This window comes from Pecten maximus, chromosome 15, assembly GCF_902652985.1.
Source record: "Pecten maximus chromosome 15, xPecMax1.1, whole genome shotgun sequence".
Taxonomy (NCBI): domain Eukaryota; kingdom Metazoa; phylum Mollusca; class Bivalvia; order Pectinida; family Pectinidae; genus Pecten; species Pecten maximus.
Genome location: NC_047029.1, coordinates 25313726 through 25328776, shown reverse-complemented (window position 1 = coordinate 25328776; position 15051 = coordinate 25313726). Strand labels below are relative to the sequence as shown.

The 15051-nt window shown below is 34.2% G+C and overlaps 1 protein-coding gene and 1 long non-coding RNA gene across 2 annotated transcripts; one reads left to right on the top strand and one right to left on the bottom strand.

The window, feature by feature from the left end:
- Positions 1-1642: 1642 nt before the first annotated feature.
- LOC117344305 lies at positions 1643-4028 on the bottom strand. Its single transcript, XR_004536148.1, has 3 exons — positions 3951-4028; positions 3097-3450; positions 1643-2123 (listed from the first exon to the last, which is right to left on the bottom strand). It is a non-coding gene; the product is annotated as an uncharacterized LOC117344305 (long non-coding RNA).
- Positions 4029-10768: 6740 nt separating this feature from the next.
- Positions 10769-13944, top strand: LOC117343104. Its single transcript, XM_033905413.1, has 2 exons — positions 10769-12507; positions 12848-13944. Exons 1-2 carry the CDS (start codon positions 12237-12239, stop codon positions 13096-13098), a joined length of 522 nt encoding a protein of 173 aa, XP_033761304.1. The 5' UTR covers positions 10769-12236; the 3' UTR covers positions 13099-13944.
- The last annotated feature ends 1107 nt before the right edge of the window (positions 13945-15051 follow it).

The window sequence follows — 15051 nt, the reverse complement described above, 5'->3', positions numbered from 1 at the left end:
GCCAACTACCGACAAGACTATTATTGATGTACATCATTATAACATATTGTTACAATTATAGCATAAATTGTATAACTGTCTTTTATGGATCTTAATAAATATAAATTTAACATGTAGGCATTATTACCAAGTATTAACAATAAAAGAAATATTCCTAGTAGATTAAACAAATGTTAATAGTAATATTAACAGAACAAAAGTAATTTGTTAATATCTATTTATTTATATGTAAGTTATATTAAAAGCATCAAAGTATTAATATATATATACATATATTGGGGCATCTATTCATTGTTGCTCTTTTGAGACTCACATTTAGTCGCCTCCCGCCATCATGCAACAGCATCTTGGTCCGAGTTGGCCCGAATCGTCTGTTCCTCGTAGCGTCCTGTAGGGACACTTCGGCATTCGTATTTCTTATATTTTCAGTCTTGATAAATATTCGTAGCAGTTTTTTCACACCACTCTCTATAATTCTAATGATCTAAAACATATTTTTCAGTTTTTTCACACCACTCTCTATAAAACATATTTTTCTAAAGTTTTTCAGACTTTGTACACGATATTTAATCAATCACTGTAGAGACGATAATGCAACATTTTTTATTCTGAAATCTGATATCAATGCAATGTCGTCCACTAGCAGTATTTAGGGACGAATCGTCTTTGAACTCTTTGATATACTTTCACGTGCGGGGGAATTCAAAATATCTCTGCCGTTGGTCGCATAGAGTTCTAGTGTTGAACATGATGCAGTCACGCTAGTATCCGCCTTCGGCCCACGTTTAATTTGCTGAAGGGTTCATTGGGGTTTCTCCAGTTACTAAAACATTATTCTTATTGTATTTTATTGTATTTCCAGTACTTCTTATATATATTATGTGATTGTATTTGTAATTTTTTGTGTTTTGATAAAGGGGCGGATTGCCTCGAAAATTTAACAAGTCTTATTGTTCACACTGTTTGAATTACTTCTTTGCCCTATATATATATATATATATATATGATATAGTCTGATTATAGAACTGGGGTAGGCATGGTGTCTTATAGGACTCCAGGTAGACTCGGAGTCCACTTGGAGTGCACTCCAAGTTTACCTGGAGTGCACTCCAAGTTTACCTGGAGTCCAAACGGAGTGCACTCCAAGTTTACCTGGAGTCCAACGGAGTGCACTTGGGTGTAACCTTTAGTCTACACTCAACTATACATGGCGGGAAAAAAAACGAAAATGGATCAGCTAACACAAAAATTAAATTGAAAGAGAATCCAAAGCACCGTAAAGTTACCACTTTCTGTCTCGCTGTTCTCAATTTAGATTCTCCACCATGTTGTCGCGCTGTGAGAGGGGTAAATTTGGGCCTATGGGGGGAACATAAGGTCAGCTTCGATGTATGTGTGTCGACCATGTTTATTTTCTTCATCTCCATTCAAAGCAACAAAAAAGGCTGGACGGACTAATTCCGGAATAAATTATAAACTAATTAAATAAGAATGAAAAGGAACTAAAATATCCGGAAAAAGAGTTATCTACCCTTTGACCGTACATGAAATAGAAAGAGATCTCACCGACCAGATTAGCATAAACATAACACAAGATATATACCACCATTATGAACACATGGAGCCTAAGACATCTGCCTTGATCAATGATTTTTATTCTGTAAAACACATTGATGCCTGTTTAATCCAAAGCACCTGACAGCGTCAAGTTGCAAAGTTTGCTCACATCAAAACATTTCTATTTGCGTCAGGCGCGTAGCCAGGCGTCCACTCGTACGCCCGGGCGTCCACCTCATTTTTTTTTCGAAATAGTCTTTTTACGTCCCGGGTCAAATGTATATCGATGTCTGGAGATACTCCTTTGTATGCCTGTCAATTCAGCCTCGGCCGAACGATCGTTCAGCATCATGCGAAGGGTAAAATCCTATCTGAGGTCTACCATGCGATGTGACCGGATGTCGTCGCTTGCATATCGAGATTTTGATGTAGACCTTCACTTGGTAGTGTCCAGGTTTGCTGAAACCAAAGCCTGCCAACTGGGTTTCATATTTCAATGAGCACTTAAAGTTTGACACAATATCTCATGGAAATTGAAAGTTCTTCAAAGGTTACAGAATCAAAATCTGTGAAAAACAAAAGTCCAATAAGATGCAAGAAGACAGTTTAAAAGCAGAAATAAATCAAAATACTGAAATAAATGAAAGTCCAATCCTGAAAAAAAAATATCAAGCAAAAGACAAGTTATACTTCTGTAGACATGCACAGTATTTGATACTTACCTGTCTGAATAAAGGATTGGTATATTCAGCATCAACAGCAACAATGTTTATATCAAAGTAAATTTAAGTAAACACTGTAAACAAAGCCCACAGACACACACACAAAAATCCATTCGAAGAATATAAGATTAAATTCCTAATTATAATGACTAGTTGCGAGTAACAACTAACTAAAAGTAACAACTAATTTAATCTAAAGTAGAAACTTATCTGAAATTTTAAGGAAGGGAGAAAAAAAAAATTGTCAAATTTCAGAGTAAATATGAATTAAAAGAAAATAAACAAAAATAAACAAAACTTAAACCAAAATTATTATGAAAATTAAATAAGACAATCTAATCTAATTCCAACAAAGTCGAGCACAAAAAAAAAACAATCAGTCGTGGTCAGGTCTAAGTCACTGTCTTGCTATCTACCGCAGTAGGCAGAAATACAAGCGTGAATTATAACAAAAATGTATAAAAAAAAAATACAGCCAATTTCTTCTAACTCATAAGTATTTTCCTAAGTGAATTTGTAAAAAAAAAAAATGAAATACCAGTAATATGATCAAACAAAAAATAAATATGAACACAATCAATCAAAATCTACAAGAAAATACAACTATATTCAATACAATTCTATATCAACTTCAACGTTACATGCACTATATCAATAAATTAACAAATTGGGATCACATGCAAATTATTATAAACGTATTATAAACGACGTGAAAACAAATGTCAATATAAATACGGACTGGCAACCAATGTCTCAAGTAAACACAGCTTCTGCAATTTCTGATAAATGTTTTTTGTCAGCAAATACTACGAATTACCTTGTTCTTCAGCTGGGAACACCAAAATTTCCACCAAAATAACTATCATAGAATTTCACAACACACAATATGCCGCCATATTGGAAAGTCTGAATCACTAAAGTGATTGGATCAAGCAGGGCAGCACATCTCAGCAAGAATGACATAAAATTGAGTCTCCGTCCTATGGACGCTTGAATATACACACGTGAAACACACTGTCGGAAACACAGTCGGTGACGCTTGTACTGTCGATGAATATTCCTCACTGGGGGCTCCACATGTAACCGGGGATATCAAATAACCACTTGGACATTATTTGTTTGTCGTGAGTTCTTTATTTTGACAAGTTCAGTAGGTTAAAACACCTACACTCTGTAACAAGCATAAAAGACTAAAATTACACAAAACACATACATTACAGAATACGATCAAGGGAGATAACTCGCGAATCACACTAGTTATGCTAAACACGAAATATAAGCTATCTGGACACATGCAATTACATTTAACTACGATATTAACTTTGTAATAATTATCTTTACAGCGATCTTATTGAAATAACAATAAATATAGATCATATACATTTAACATGAAATTTATCTTTGAGACGAAAGATCTACTCTAGTACAAATCACCTACAAAGAGATCTGTATCAACATAAATAAATAAACTGGATTCTCCCATACTAGTTAAGTGTCCTAGGCTCGGTTATAACCGGAACAAGGACGTTAAGCCCCATCAATCAATCAATCAACCATACTAGTTAGTGTCCTAGGCTCGGTTATAACCGGAACAAGGACGTTAAGCCCCATCAATCAATCAATCAACCATACTAGTTACACAATATTATAATACAATAAGAAGGTATTCACCTGTGTATGGCACAGAGCCGTTTCAACCTCATATCATCACCAGTATTCCATGTTTCTTATGACAATCTAAAAAATGCATAAAACCAGGTCTTTCTAAAATACTGCAGATCTGTACATATATAATGGATTAATTTAACCAGTACTCATATATATATATATATTACTGAAAAATACTACTCTGTATAATACAAAGTTACAATTCAAAATAGAGATTTTGAATAAAGATAATAATTCAACTTAAATGCCAAACTTATAAAGTTCATAGCAAATCTACACCATAAGCTAGTTAGATACAATAAATTGAAACAATAATAATTCATTAGAACCATAACTTACCTATAAATTCTGTCTTTCGGTCCTTTGTCACAAATGTCCGACTCAATATATGTATGGGTCTTATCAGTTTGGCAGGCTGTAGAGAACTAACTATCCTTACAAAGAGATTCCCGCCAAACTGACCAAAGGCTATTATAATATCTTGACCAATAAAAAGTATAAAAACCTATCACATGTACGTCATGTGATATATAAAAATATAACTATACAGGTAAGGTAATTTAAAAATAGACATACAGGTAAGTCAGCAAGAATCACTCCCTGTAATCTATAACACACAAACACCTCTTCTGTTACACACACACTGAACAATATGGGCACAAATAAATAAATAACACAAGTCAATAAAATATATACATACAAATTATATAAAGCATGACATTAATCACCCTATTACAGTTGGACTAAATGAAAAGTCAAGACTAGTTGGTGTCATCGTGGTCTCAGCCTGTCAAAGTCTCTCAGATGAATTGGAACCTGACAAATTCAGTTGCATCTGTTGGTAGTTTGCTCTATGGTGCAAGCTCCGATAGACTATGTACAGTTTGTTTGCCCTGCAATCTATCGCCTCTTCCTTCTTCGGCATGCTTGATTCTATAACTGAATATCAAAATGTGGTGTCCTACTGACTCCTCAAATCATCTCATTAGCACTCGCTTACATCCAAATTTGCAAGTTAATATGGAGAGTCGTTCTCCATTAAAATATCTTCTGGCGGTGTTAAGCAGTTTTTGTTGTTCGAGTGGATAAGCCCCAATTCGACTTTGCGTCTCTCTTCGATGAGGACTGTAAGGTAATATTTATACTGATCGGCAGTTGGTCACTTTATTCATGAACTGTGCGTCAGCAGCATCTATCATTTATTCAAAATGTAGTTAAAATATAATGAATTCATCTTGATTAAGATTAATTCCAAAACATTTAAATCTTGGTCCCAGCTTGATGCAATTAATGATATTCGTAAGACTGGTCTTCAAAACGTTCGATATGGTTACCTCAGCGTTAATCACGATTTTCACATCTAAATATCTTGGTTTAAAAAATCTTACCATTCGGAAACCGTTTCTGAAAACAAACCTCTTTCACAAAGGTCATATAATGAAATAAAGATTCAGTTATCTTGGATGGCACATATATACGTCCAAAGATATAGATAATGAAATCCATTGTGGCACAAAAGGAACGATCAAGGTTTAATGAGTTTCATCTTTCTTGACCTTATAGATATCATAAATGAAATGCAGTACACAGCCACTTAAACTTGTTAGTCAAATTGGCAAGTATTTATATCAACAAGGAAGTAAGAAATAGCTTACATTCTTTAAAGGAAATGTGCAATATTTTCAGTGTAAACAAATGGTTTTGTTGTCGAACATTGATTCGATGGATTCCCCGCATAACTGTTTATGATATATTTAAGATTGTGGGTACAAACCTTCCATCCTTGTGCTTCCGCTTGATCCCATGACGCCTCCCTTTTCAATTTGTATTGGTAAATGGATATAGTAATTGATCTAAGATCACGTGATCAGGTGCAATGGCGTGAATTAACTTGAAACCGTGCCAAGAATATGATAAATTAATGATTGAATAATGTATGTTGAGGTGTATGGGGGTATAAACCTCAATAGGTCTTGAGACAAATTATATGAACTGCGATGCGAAGCAGTTCATAATAAATTTGTCTCAAGACCTATTTAGGTTTATACCCCCATACACCTCAACATAACTTTATTCAATCCTTATATTTATATTTTTTTATATTTTGTACGATATCGATGTTTTGTCTTTGACAACTACGGGCTTGTGCAAGTCTACCACGGAACTTACCGAAATGTACAATAATAATGTACGCCATCACTCTTCGTCTACATAAGGTTACAATTTGTAATACTTTCAGGATTTCTACCTGTCACCGAATTAGTTCAACTTTTTAATCAAAATGAAAATGAAATACTGGCTCTTTTACTTGGCGGATTAAATGATGCAACACAAAGTATAAATTGTGAAGATTGGCGCAATATTATGTTAATATTGCAAAAATGATAGAGCCGATGAGGATGAAAATGAGGAAAAATGTCCAAACTTGTAAATATACCTTCAATTAACTTGAAAAAAAACTATGAAGGAGGTCATGTAATTGTATATCATATGATTCAACTACTTTTCTATGGACATGTTTTTGTATTAGTCACGTGATGCATATATCATTTGTATATATTGTTTGTGTTGTATAATGTTTGTATGAAAAATTAATCTTCATGTAATTGGAGGAAACAAAGATTATTCATTCATTCATTCATTTATTCGTCATCACTCTTCATCTACATATGGTTAATACTTTCAGGATTTCTTTCGTGAACAAACTTAATAGCGAATTAAAACAAATATTAGTTTTAAAGGAATTTATTTCATATAAATATGATCACTTTTGAAAAGGAATTAAAAAAAATATAGTCCAAGCTTGACAAATGTATTCCTACGCCGGACTTGATATAGTTCATTGAAAAATGACTCGAGTTAACTGTGGTAGGTTCATTGAGTCTGAATTGAGTGGAAATATAAATATTTTAGTATGTTTCGATCTGTTACATAACCACTGGTCGTTCATGCACTGTCAATTCATAGCATATTCGTCTTCTTTTGTGTCTGTTATTGTAACTACAAATTGTGCATCTGAAGAAATCTTTTTTTTTTAAAGCCTCAGCGCGCGAAGCGCGCTCGGCAAAGATCGGCCGGCCGGAGGCCGGTCTTTGCCGAGAGGCTTTTAATCTGTTTTTTCCTTCTAAAACGGAAGTAACTGTAAACCGGAAATCGCGGTTTCGAGATCTCGCGGGTTTTATGAATTAAAAAAAAAATTAACTGATTTCAAGTGCTAAAATCGAGAGAATTATCATACAATAGATATTTTATTATAAATGTAAATGCGTAGTTGAAGTTCTATAGTATTTTAGTAGAAATATCTGTCGGACAATTGGAGTTGGTTCGCGATTAAGCCGGAAATCGACAAGTTGTCATGGTTGCCAAGTGGAAGCAGACGCTCGGCGATAGAGAGGAGAGAGTTTGTTTTGCAACAATTTGAAAGGTAAGTTCGTTTATAAGTGTTTATATCAGCTAATTGTGGTCTTCTTATGCAACTTACATCTTTAAATAATGATATAATGGACTTTTCAGGTAAGATAGAAGACTTTTTGTGCTGACTTAACGTTCATTGATAAAGTTTATTGAATGAAGTGATACTGAACCGATCATATTTATGTTTACATACACTTTCGGCAGGCTCAGTTGCGGTAATTTGAATATAGAATATTAATTGAAATAATAACTGGAAGTCTAGCAAGAAAGTGCGGAGAAAAATATTCATCCAGACTCTTTGTTATTCTTTGTTAGATACAATTATTGCTTAAAATTTATAAAACTGACAATTCTTTTTACATTGAAAATTGTCATGTGTGCATCACAGAATATTAATACTGGAGTCAACAGACGACAGTTTCGTTGTCCCAGAAGTTCTTGACTGTAGTTTTTGTTGCATTTTAGTGTATTGGAGAATGGATATATCTAAATTGGGTATATTCTAGAGCAAATAACTTCTCTTTCGGACGAGAAATCTTATTCCCGAAAGATTGCAAAATTTGCTATAATAATTTCATTTTCCAAAATTTTAGCCGCCAGACCCCTGGCGCTCGCATTACCACTAAATTACTGGATCCATTCTGTAAATAGTTATGATGGATTATACGTATACAGTATATATACCTTATACACTTTTTTTGCCACTGCGTGTACATGTAGCTATTTGGACTTGATTTCTGTATGCAGATAGTGATAGTACCTTATCAAATGGATTTGTGCATATGCTGTTAAGGGATATGTAATATTGATAAATATTGTTGCTAATGACTATTTGCCTTTATATTAGTCCATTCTTATAGATATAGTTTTGACGGATGGTTATAAATTTAGCTAGTGAGAGTTTTATGATTGTCAAAATGAATTTTCGATAGTTCAAATTAAATGGATTGATTCAATGGCTTAATGGTTGTGCTGAGTGATGAAATCAGTTTGCGAGGAAAGGAAGAATAATTTATATCTACTTGTGAGAATTGCTTTCCATGACCCACACCATGCATTATCCTTGATAATTAGTAAATGAAAGTAATACACAGTTTAGAACTTAAATGCTTCTAAAGAGAGATAATTTGATGATTGACTACTTTCACTATATTGATTAGTCATTTTAAAAGGATACATTGACTACTTTCACTATATTAATTAGTCATTTTAAACGGATTATGAATCAAAAGAGAAATTTTGTATCATTTGAAATTAACATTTTTATCTTTAAACTATAACACACTTATATGCTTGCAAAGTTAAAGATTTTAATACTTGTATTTTGCAGATTCTACAGGATGGACATGCACTTAAAGCCACATACCCTCGAAGAAACATATATATCAATGTTTACATTTTGAGCTTTTTACAGTTTTCGGACTTGATGCATACCTAACAGATTGATGTGAATCAGAAACTGAAAGAAAATGTGTATTTATGAAAGTATACGGGGAATTCCCAAAAATAATAACTGTGGCTGCTGAACCAAGTTTCTCCGAAAATTAGCCCCACAATGCAACGGTGGGTTTTACAGTCCATACAGAGTGGTGGAACGCAGCAAGCGTGGAACTGCAAAAACGCAGACAGATTCTGCCAAAAAAAGACACAAAAGTGTGTGGAATCGTCAAAACCCAAGTATTTTCTTAGGAAAGGAACTGATTAATTGGAACTTAATGAGAGAAGAAAACGGAATAGACTCGAATTCCGATTTTCTGGACGTTTATTTGATTGCTGGTTAGCTTTTGAACATTGTCAACTTTACCGATCTAAGATTTTATCAATGTGTTGTACGCATTTTGCTACATTATAAAATAAAGGATTTGAATGTTAACTATGTTTGTTTATTTTGTTCAGTTACCTGTGTATTACGTGAATATTCTTTTAATATGTTTAAATGAAAGCATTATTAGGCTATTTTATACACTGATGTCTCAAGGACTTCCTCGGTCAAGCGTCCAGGCCAGTAGTCAAGCATCTTGGATTGCCATTAATGCATGTGTGCAACTAGAATTTTAGGTTGTTCGGGAGTATGTGGCTTTAAAGACGTCCGAGTATACGTATGACACTAAAATTTTGAATGGTAACTATCTCATGAGATTAGTCATTAGTGATACATAAAACAACTGTATGATTTATATGTCTCTGAAGATTTTTTTAATGAATCTATCCAGCAGCTTTGCTGCATTTTCTTGTTTTTGTTTGTTTTTTGTTTGTATCCGAAATCAATAAATCTTACAATCGAGACAAGGGACAAGGTATATATATGTAAATCATATCAATATGATAGATTATAGAATGAAAATAAGAACCCGACAATGTTAGTGTTCTGTGTAACAGTGTTATTTTCGGTTGGGAGTGTCAATTGGAGTATATTTCCTATACACAGGTAAGGTTACGCACTAGTGATCTCATTCTATTTTTTCTTACGATATAGATAGCAATACTCATTTGATACCAACCCTTGTATAATTTTCATAATGATTTCAGTTTATACATATTATAAGACATCCTAAAGAAATATAATTATATATTTGTGCATGCAATATATTAATAACAGACGATGTCTTTTACTTTTCCGGATCTTTTTCTCCGCCTTCCTTATTGTAAGCCTTTCCGGATTCCATTTCCCGGTTTTTGGATCTAAGGTAGCACACCACAGTAAGACAGCCTGGCCATGGGCAATTTTTTTGTTAAGCAAATAACTCCTGTATTATGATATGTATAAAAAATGAAAAAATAAATGTACACTATAATTGGTATATCCAGTATGAAGTAGTACATACAGGCTTCACATTTATTAAAACAAAAGTCAATAAATTGGTTCCGGATTTTAAATATCCGGATCTTCCGAACGTGTGTTTACACAGGAAATTTAGTTTCGCCTACAGCGCAAAATGGAAGCCCACAGAAAAGGTAAGATAGCGGAAAAACTTAATTTACAACATATGTCCAAACAAGATTAATTCTGTCTTTGGGATAGAGATATTTAATTTTAAATAGGTTTCAGAAAAAAAATTGTGTAGAGAATTGTGCCATTTTGGGTCAAATATCATAATATTTTGCAATTTTTGAGAATTTTTTAAGCTGTTACCATGGTATTCACAGCTCTAAAAATCACAGAAAATATCAGTTTACTTATCCTTCAGAGCTCTATTAAAATTGCAAATGTTGTACAGATTTCAAATATATATACTTTATTAGAGGTTATATGTAAGGTTAACTGGCAATGTTTACATATCTAAAGCGTGTGCCATATTTTTCAGAATTTGGCATTTTTACTGTACACTGCTACCTAATTTCCCAGTATAACTTCCGGTCTATCGTATTTACTTCCGGTTAAGCAGGTGATGTTACGGAAATGAAAAGGTGTGTAAGTTAGCAGTTGTCAACGATTCTGTCTTCACTTCAGATAGGTACTCCGGGATCCCATGATATGCGTTCGCATATCACCAGTCACCTACAAACCACCAGCCTTCCAAAAACAAGACTGATGGCCTGTCGCCTTTCAGGGAATCCATCAAAAGCCTCGACCTTTTGGAGGACGCTGAACACATTCTCATGTCATCATGGAGACAAGGAACTGTGCGACAATACCAAATTTATACGTCTCAGTGGGTACGATATTGTGGTGAGAGACAAATACCTACCTTGTCACCCAATGTGGGACATGTGTTGAACTTTTTAACACATCTATTCCAAAAGGGAATAGGTTACAGTGCAGTAAATACGGCTAGATCAGCCTTGTCATCCTTCGTTAACATAGATGGTGTGCCGTGAGTGAATCACACATACATTAAACGATTTCTGAAAGGAGTATTTCAGTTGCGACCGGCACTACCGAAAAACAATGTTACCTGGGACACTGAGATAGTCTTGGACTATGTACGCCAACTGGATACAACAATATTGAAAATGTTGACCTATAAAACAGTTATTTTGTTGGCATTTTCCACAGGACAAAGAGCGCAGAGTCTGCATTCACTAAATATTAGGAATGTGACCCTAGCAGACACTTGTTGTATATTCAGGTTTGGTGACATTCTAAAAACGACCCGACCTGGACATCACCAAGGTGAGATAACACTGGGGAAGTTTAATGATGTAAACCTGTGTGTGGCGGAAACGCTAAAAAATTACCTCAACAGAACGGAACTCTTGAGGGACAACTCGGAAGGTAACAAGCTTTTTATAAGTTTTCACACACCATATTCACCAGTTTCTAAGGCTACTATATCCAGATGGATAAAATTATACTTATTCAGGCGGGCATTACTATTACAGTGTTTACCCCACACAGCACCGGAGCGGCATCAACCTCTGCTGCATTTAGAGCAAATGTACCAATTCAAACAATTCTCAACACAGCAGGCTGGAGCAGTGACTCTACATTTGCAAAGTTTTACCTTAAACCTCTTGGTGGCACAGATGATAAATCATACCAGCTCAACTGACGCTCATTATTGATGGAGTTGTTTCCCTTGGATTACTGCAAATTGCTTGGACATGTTGGATATGTTTATGCAGTCTGGGAGTTTATGGTAAACCATAACCTTTCAAAAAGTATGGCTAACCATAACTTTTGCCATGTGGGTCAAGTTATGGTTTACCATCGCTTTGTTAGAAGTTGTGAATATCCATCTCTTTTAGCTTCCACACATTCAGGGAGCATTTATTATTCATACTTTTAAAAAGAAAGTCATGGTTTTTCATAACTTTTCTTGAAAAAGTTACGGTTTTCCATTCCATCACACAGAAGTTATGATTTATAGTAACTTTTCACACAAAATTTTGTTGTGGACTGTTCAATGTTGTAATCTTCAATGATCATCAACTATGAACACTTTTGAACATTATAATCGACATAACGGTACCAGGACCATTCGACTTGAATGGATTATCAAAGGCTATCACATATTCCATCGTGGTCCTGATCCAGCTATCAAATTGAGCGTTGAAATTGAGGAAAACAACAGATATGACTCATCAGCAATGAAAGTAATGGTTCCTAATCTAAATGAAATTCCTCAATATTTACACGAGAATGTGACAAGACAAGAGAATATAAATAGGCGTTTACCGGTGCAAAGAGTGCGTGATATTGCAGGTATATGTGACTTTTATATTGGTATAAGCATTCGTCAATGTGTTTATTGATAACTTATTGATAACTTATCTTCGAGATAGTACATATATTAAGGTCATGATAATATTGAAAATATCAATATGGCATGGCAAACTTGAATTTTTTTCCTTATTGATTTCATGGCATTATGCAAAATAACTAAATATAAGAAAGAAGAATCGTTGTTTCACTATCCATTTATACCAAAATATGTAAGGAAACATATCAAATGTTGTCCAAATACATGTACATACACCCAGTATCTATATATCTCCTTTTTAAAGATACAAAGATGTAATGTAATGTATTTTTCCCCTTTCAGGTCAACAGATAGGTCGTGTGCCTGCAAATTTATGTCGTGCATTTCGAATGTTGCTGAGGAATAACTTTGTCCAAGAAATATCATGCTTTTACAAAGGAGAAATCAGACAAAGTCTACATCCCCATGTTCAACAGCGTTACAGGAGAAACCCAACAGGGGGACATGACCAGGCGGGAGGTGGTGCAGATCTGTTCCACAAATTGAATTGGACACCAGATTATTTGCATAAAAATATGAGGAACTTTATATAGATAACAAGTTTTAACAGATTTATTTTCATACCAACAGTGAGAATGATATCTATACTGAGATACAGTACCTTGGATATCGAAACAAAAAAGTATCCAGTTTCTTTCGATAATTTTAGCAATTGCTTTCAGAATTGAAATGCTAAAGAATAGACACTGTTCTTTTTTTACTTGTATTCATCTCCTGTTTTTTTTTTTTTTTTTTAATTTTGACAATAAATGTACATGTTCATGTATTTGTTAAGTATAATTACCAATAATTGTGTGTGTCAAAGACCTGAAAACTGGGGGATCATTTATTTTCAGTGTTAACAATTTACAATTATTTACAAGGAAAGATTATTGGAATTGAAAGAAACATCAGGTATACTTGGCAAAACAATCACAAATTGAAAAAAACTGCTATCAGATAATACTAACACATACATTGTAGATATCATTAATTCGTGTTACTACCTGTATCTTTGCTGATACATAAATTTTACATAAATCTTGTATGAAATGAAAACAAATCTATTATACATTTTTCTCATAACTCAAAACACAAACAAACAAAACTGCACTTCGACAAATTTAAATTCAAAACATAATGAAAAAGAAGACATTTTTATCCGCCATCTTTGTCCCCATCATTATGTCACAATAGTCATATTCCACAAGTTACATACGCAAAAATATAACATGGACGATTTCACTTGATAAAAGGAAGATTATGTATATAAAGCAGACATTTCTTCCGCCATCTTCAATTTCAGACGACACAATAGTGTCCCCATCATTATGTCACAATAGTCATATTCCACAAGTTACATACGCAAAAATATTACATGGACAAATTCACTTGATAAAAGGAAGATTTTGTATATAAACATAATGAAAACAAGGATGGATAGTATTGCAACAGCAATACAAAGTCCCCTACCTGAACCAGGAGTGCAACTATTTATTTCCCATTTTTTAAACTACGTGTTATACTGATCACGTATACCAAGTTTCGTTAAAATCGGAGTAGTACTTTAGGATTGTCCGGACACGCCTCAACCAATGAGAAGTCGGCGGCCATTTTGAAAATTGGTTTTTCGAAAAATAAAATGCAGGATGCACAACTACAGGTTATACTGATCATGGATACCAAGTTTCGTTAAAATCGGAGTAGTACTTTAGGAGGAGTTGTCCGGACAAGCCTCAACCAATGAGAAGCCAGCATCCATTTTGACAAATGAATGTTTGAAAAAAAAATGTGGGATGCACAACTACATGTTATACTGATCATGTATACCAAGTTTCGTTAAAATCGGAGTAGTACTTTAGGAGGAGTTGTCCGGACAAGCCTCAACCAATGAGAAGCCAGCATCCATTTTGACAAATGAATGTTTGAAAAAAAAATGTGGGATGCACAACTACATATTATACTGATCATGTATACCAAGTTTCATTAAAATCGGAGTAGTACTTTAGAAGGAGTTGTCCGGACAACTATTGCGTGACAGACAGACGGACGGAGGGTAAACCTATAGTCCCCCCGTTTTTCAAACGGCAGGGGACTAAAAAGCAGACATTTTTATCCGTCATCTTCAATTTCAGACGACACAACATTGTCCCCATCATTATGTCACAATAGTCATATTCCACAAGTTACATTCGCAAAAATATAACATGGACGATTTCACTTGATAAAAGGAAGATTATGTATATAAAGCAGACATTTCTTCCGCCATCTTCAATTTCAGACGACACAACATTGTCCCCATCATTATGTCACAATAGTCATATTCCACAAGTTACATACGCAAAAATATAACATGGACGATTTCACTTGATAAAAGGAAGATTATGTATATAAAGCAGACATTTCTTCCGCCATCTTCAATTTCAGACGACACAATAGTGTCCCCATCATTATGTCACAATAGTCATATTCCACAAGTTACATACGCAAAAATATTACATGGACGA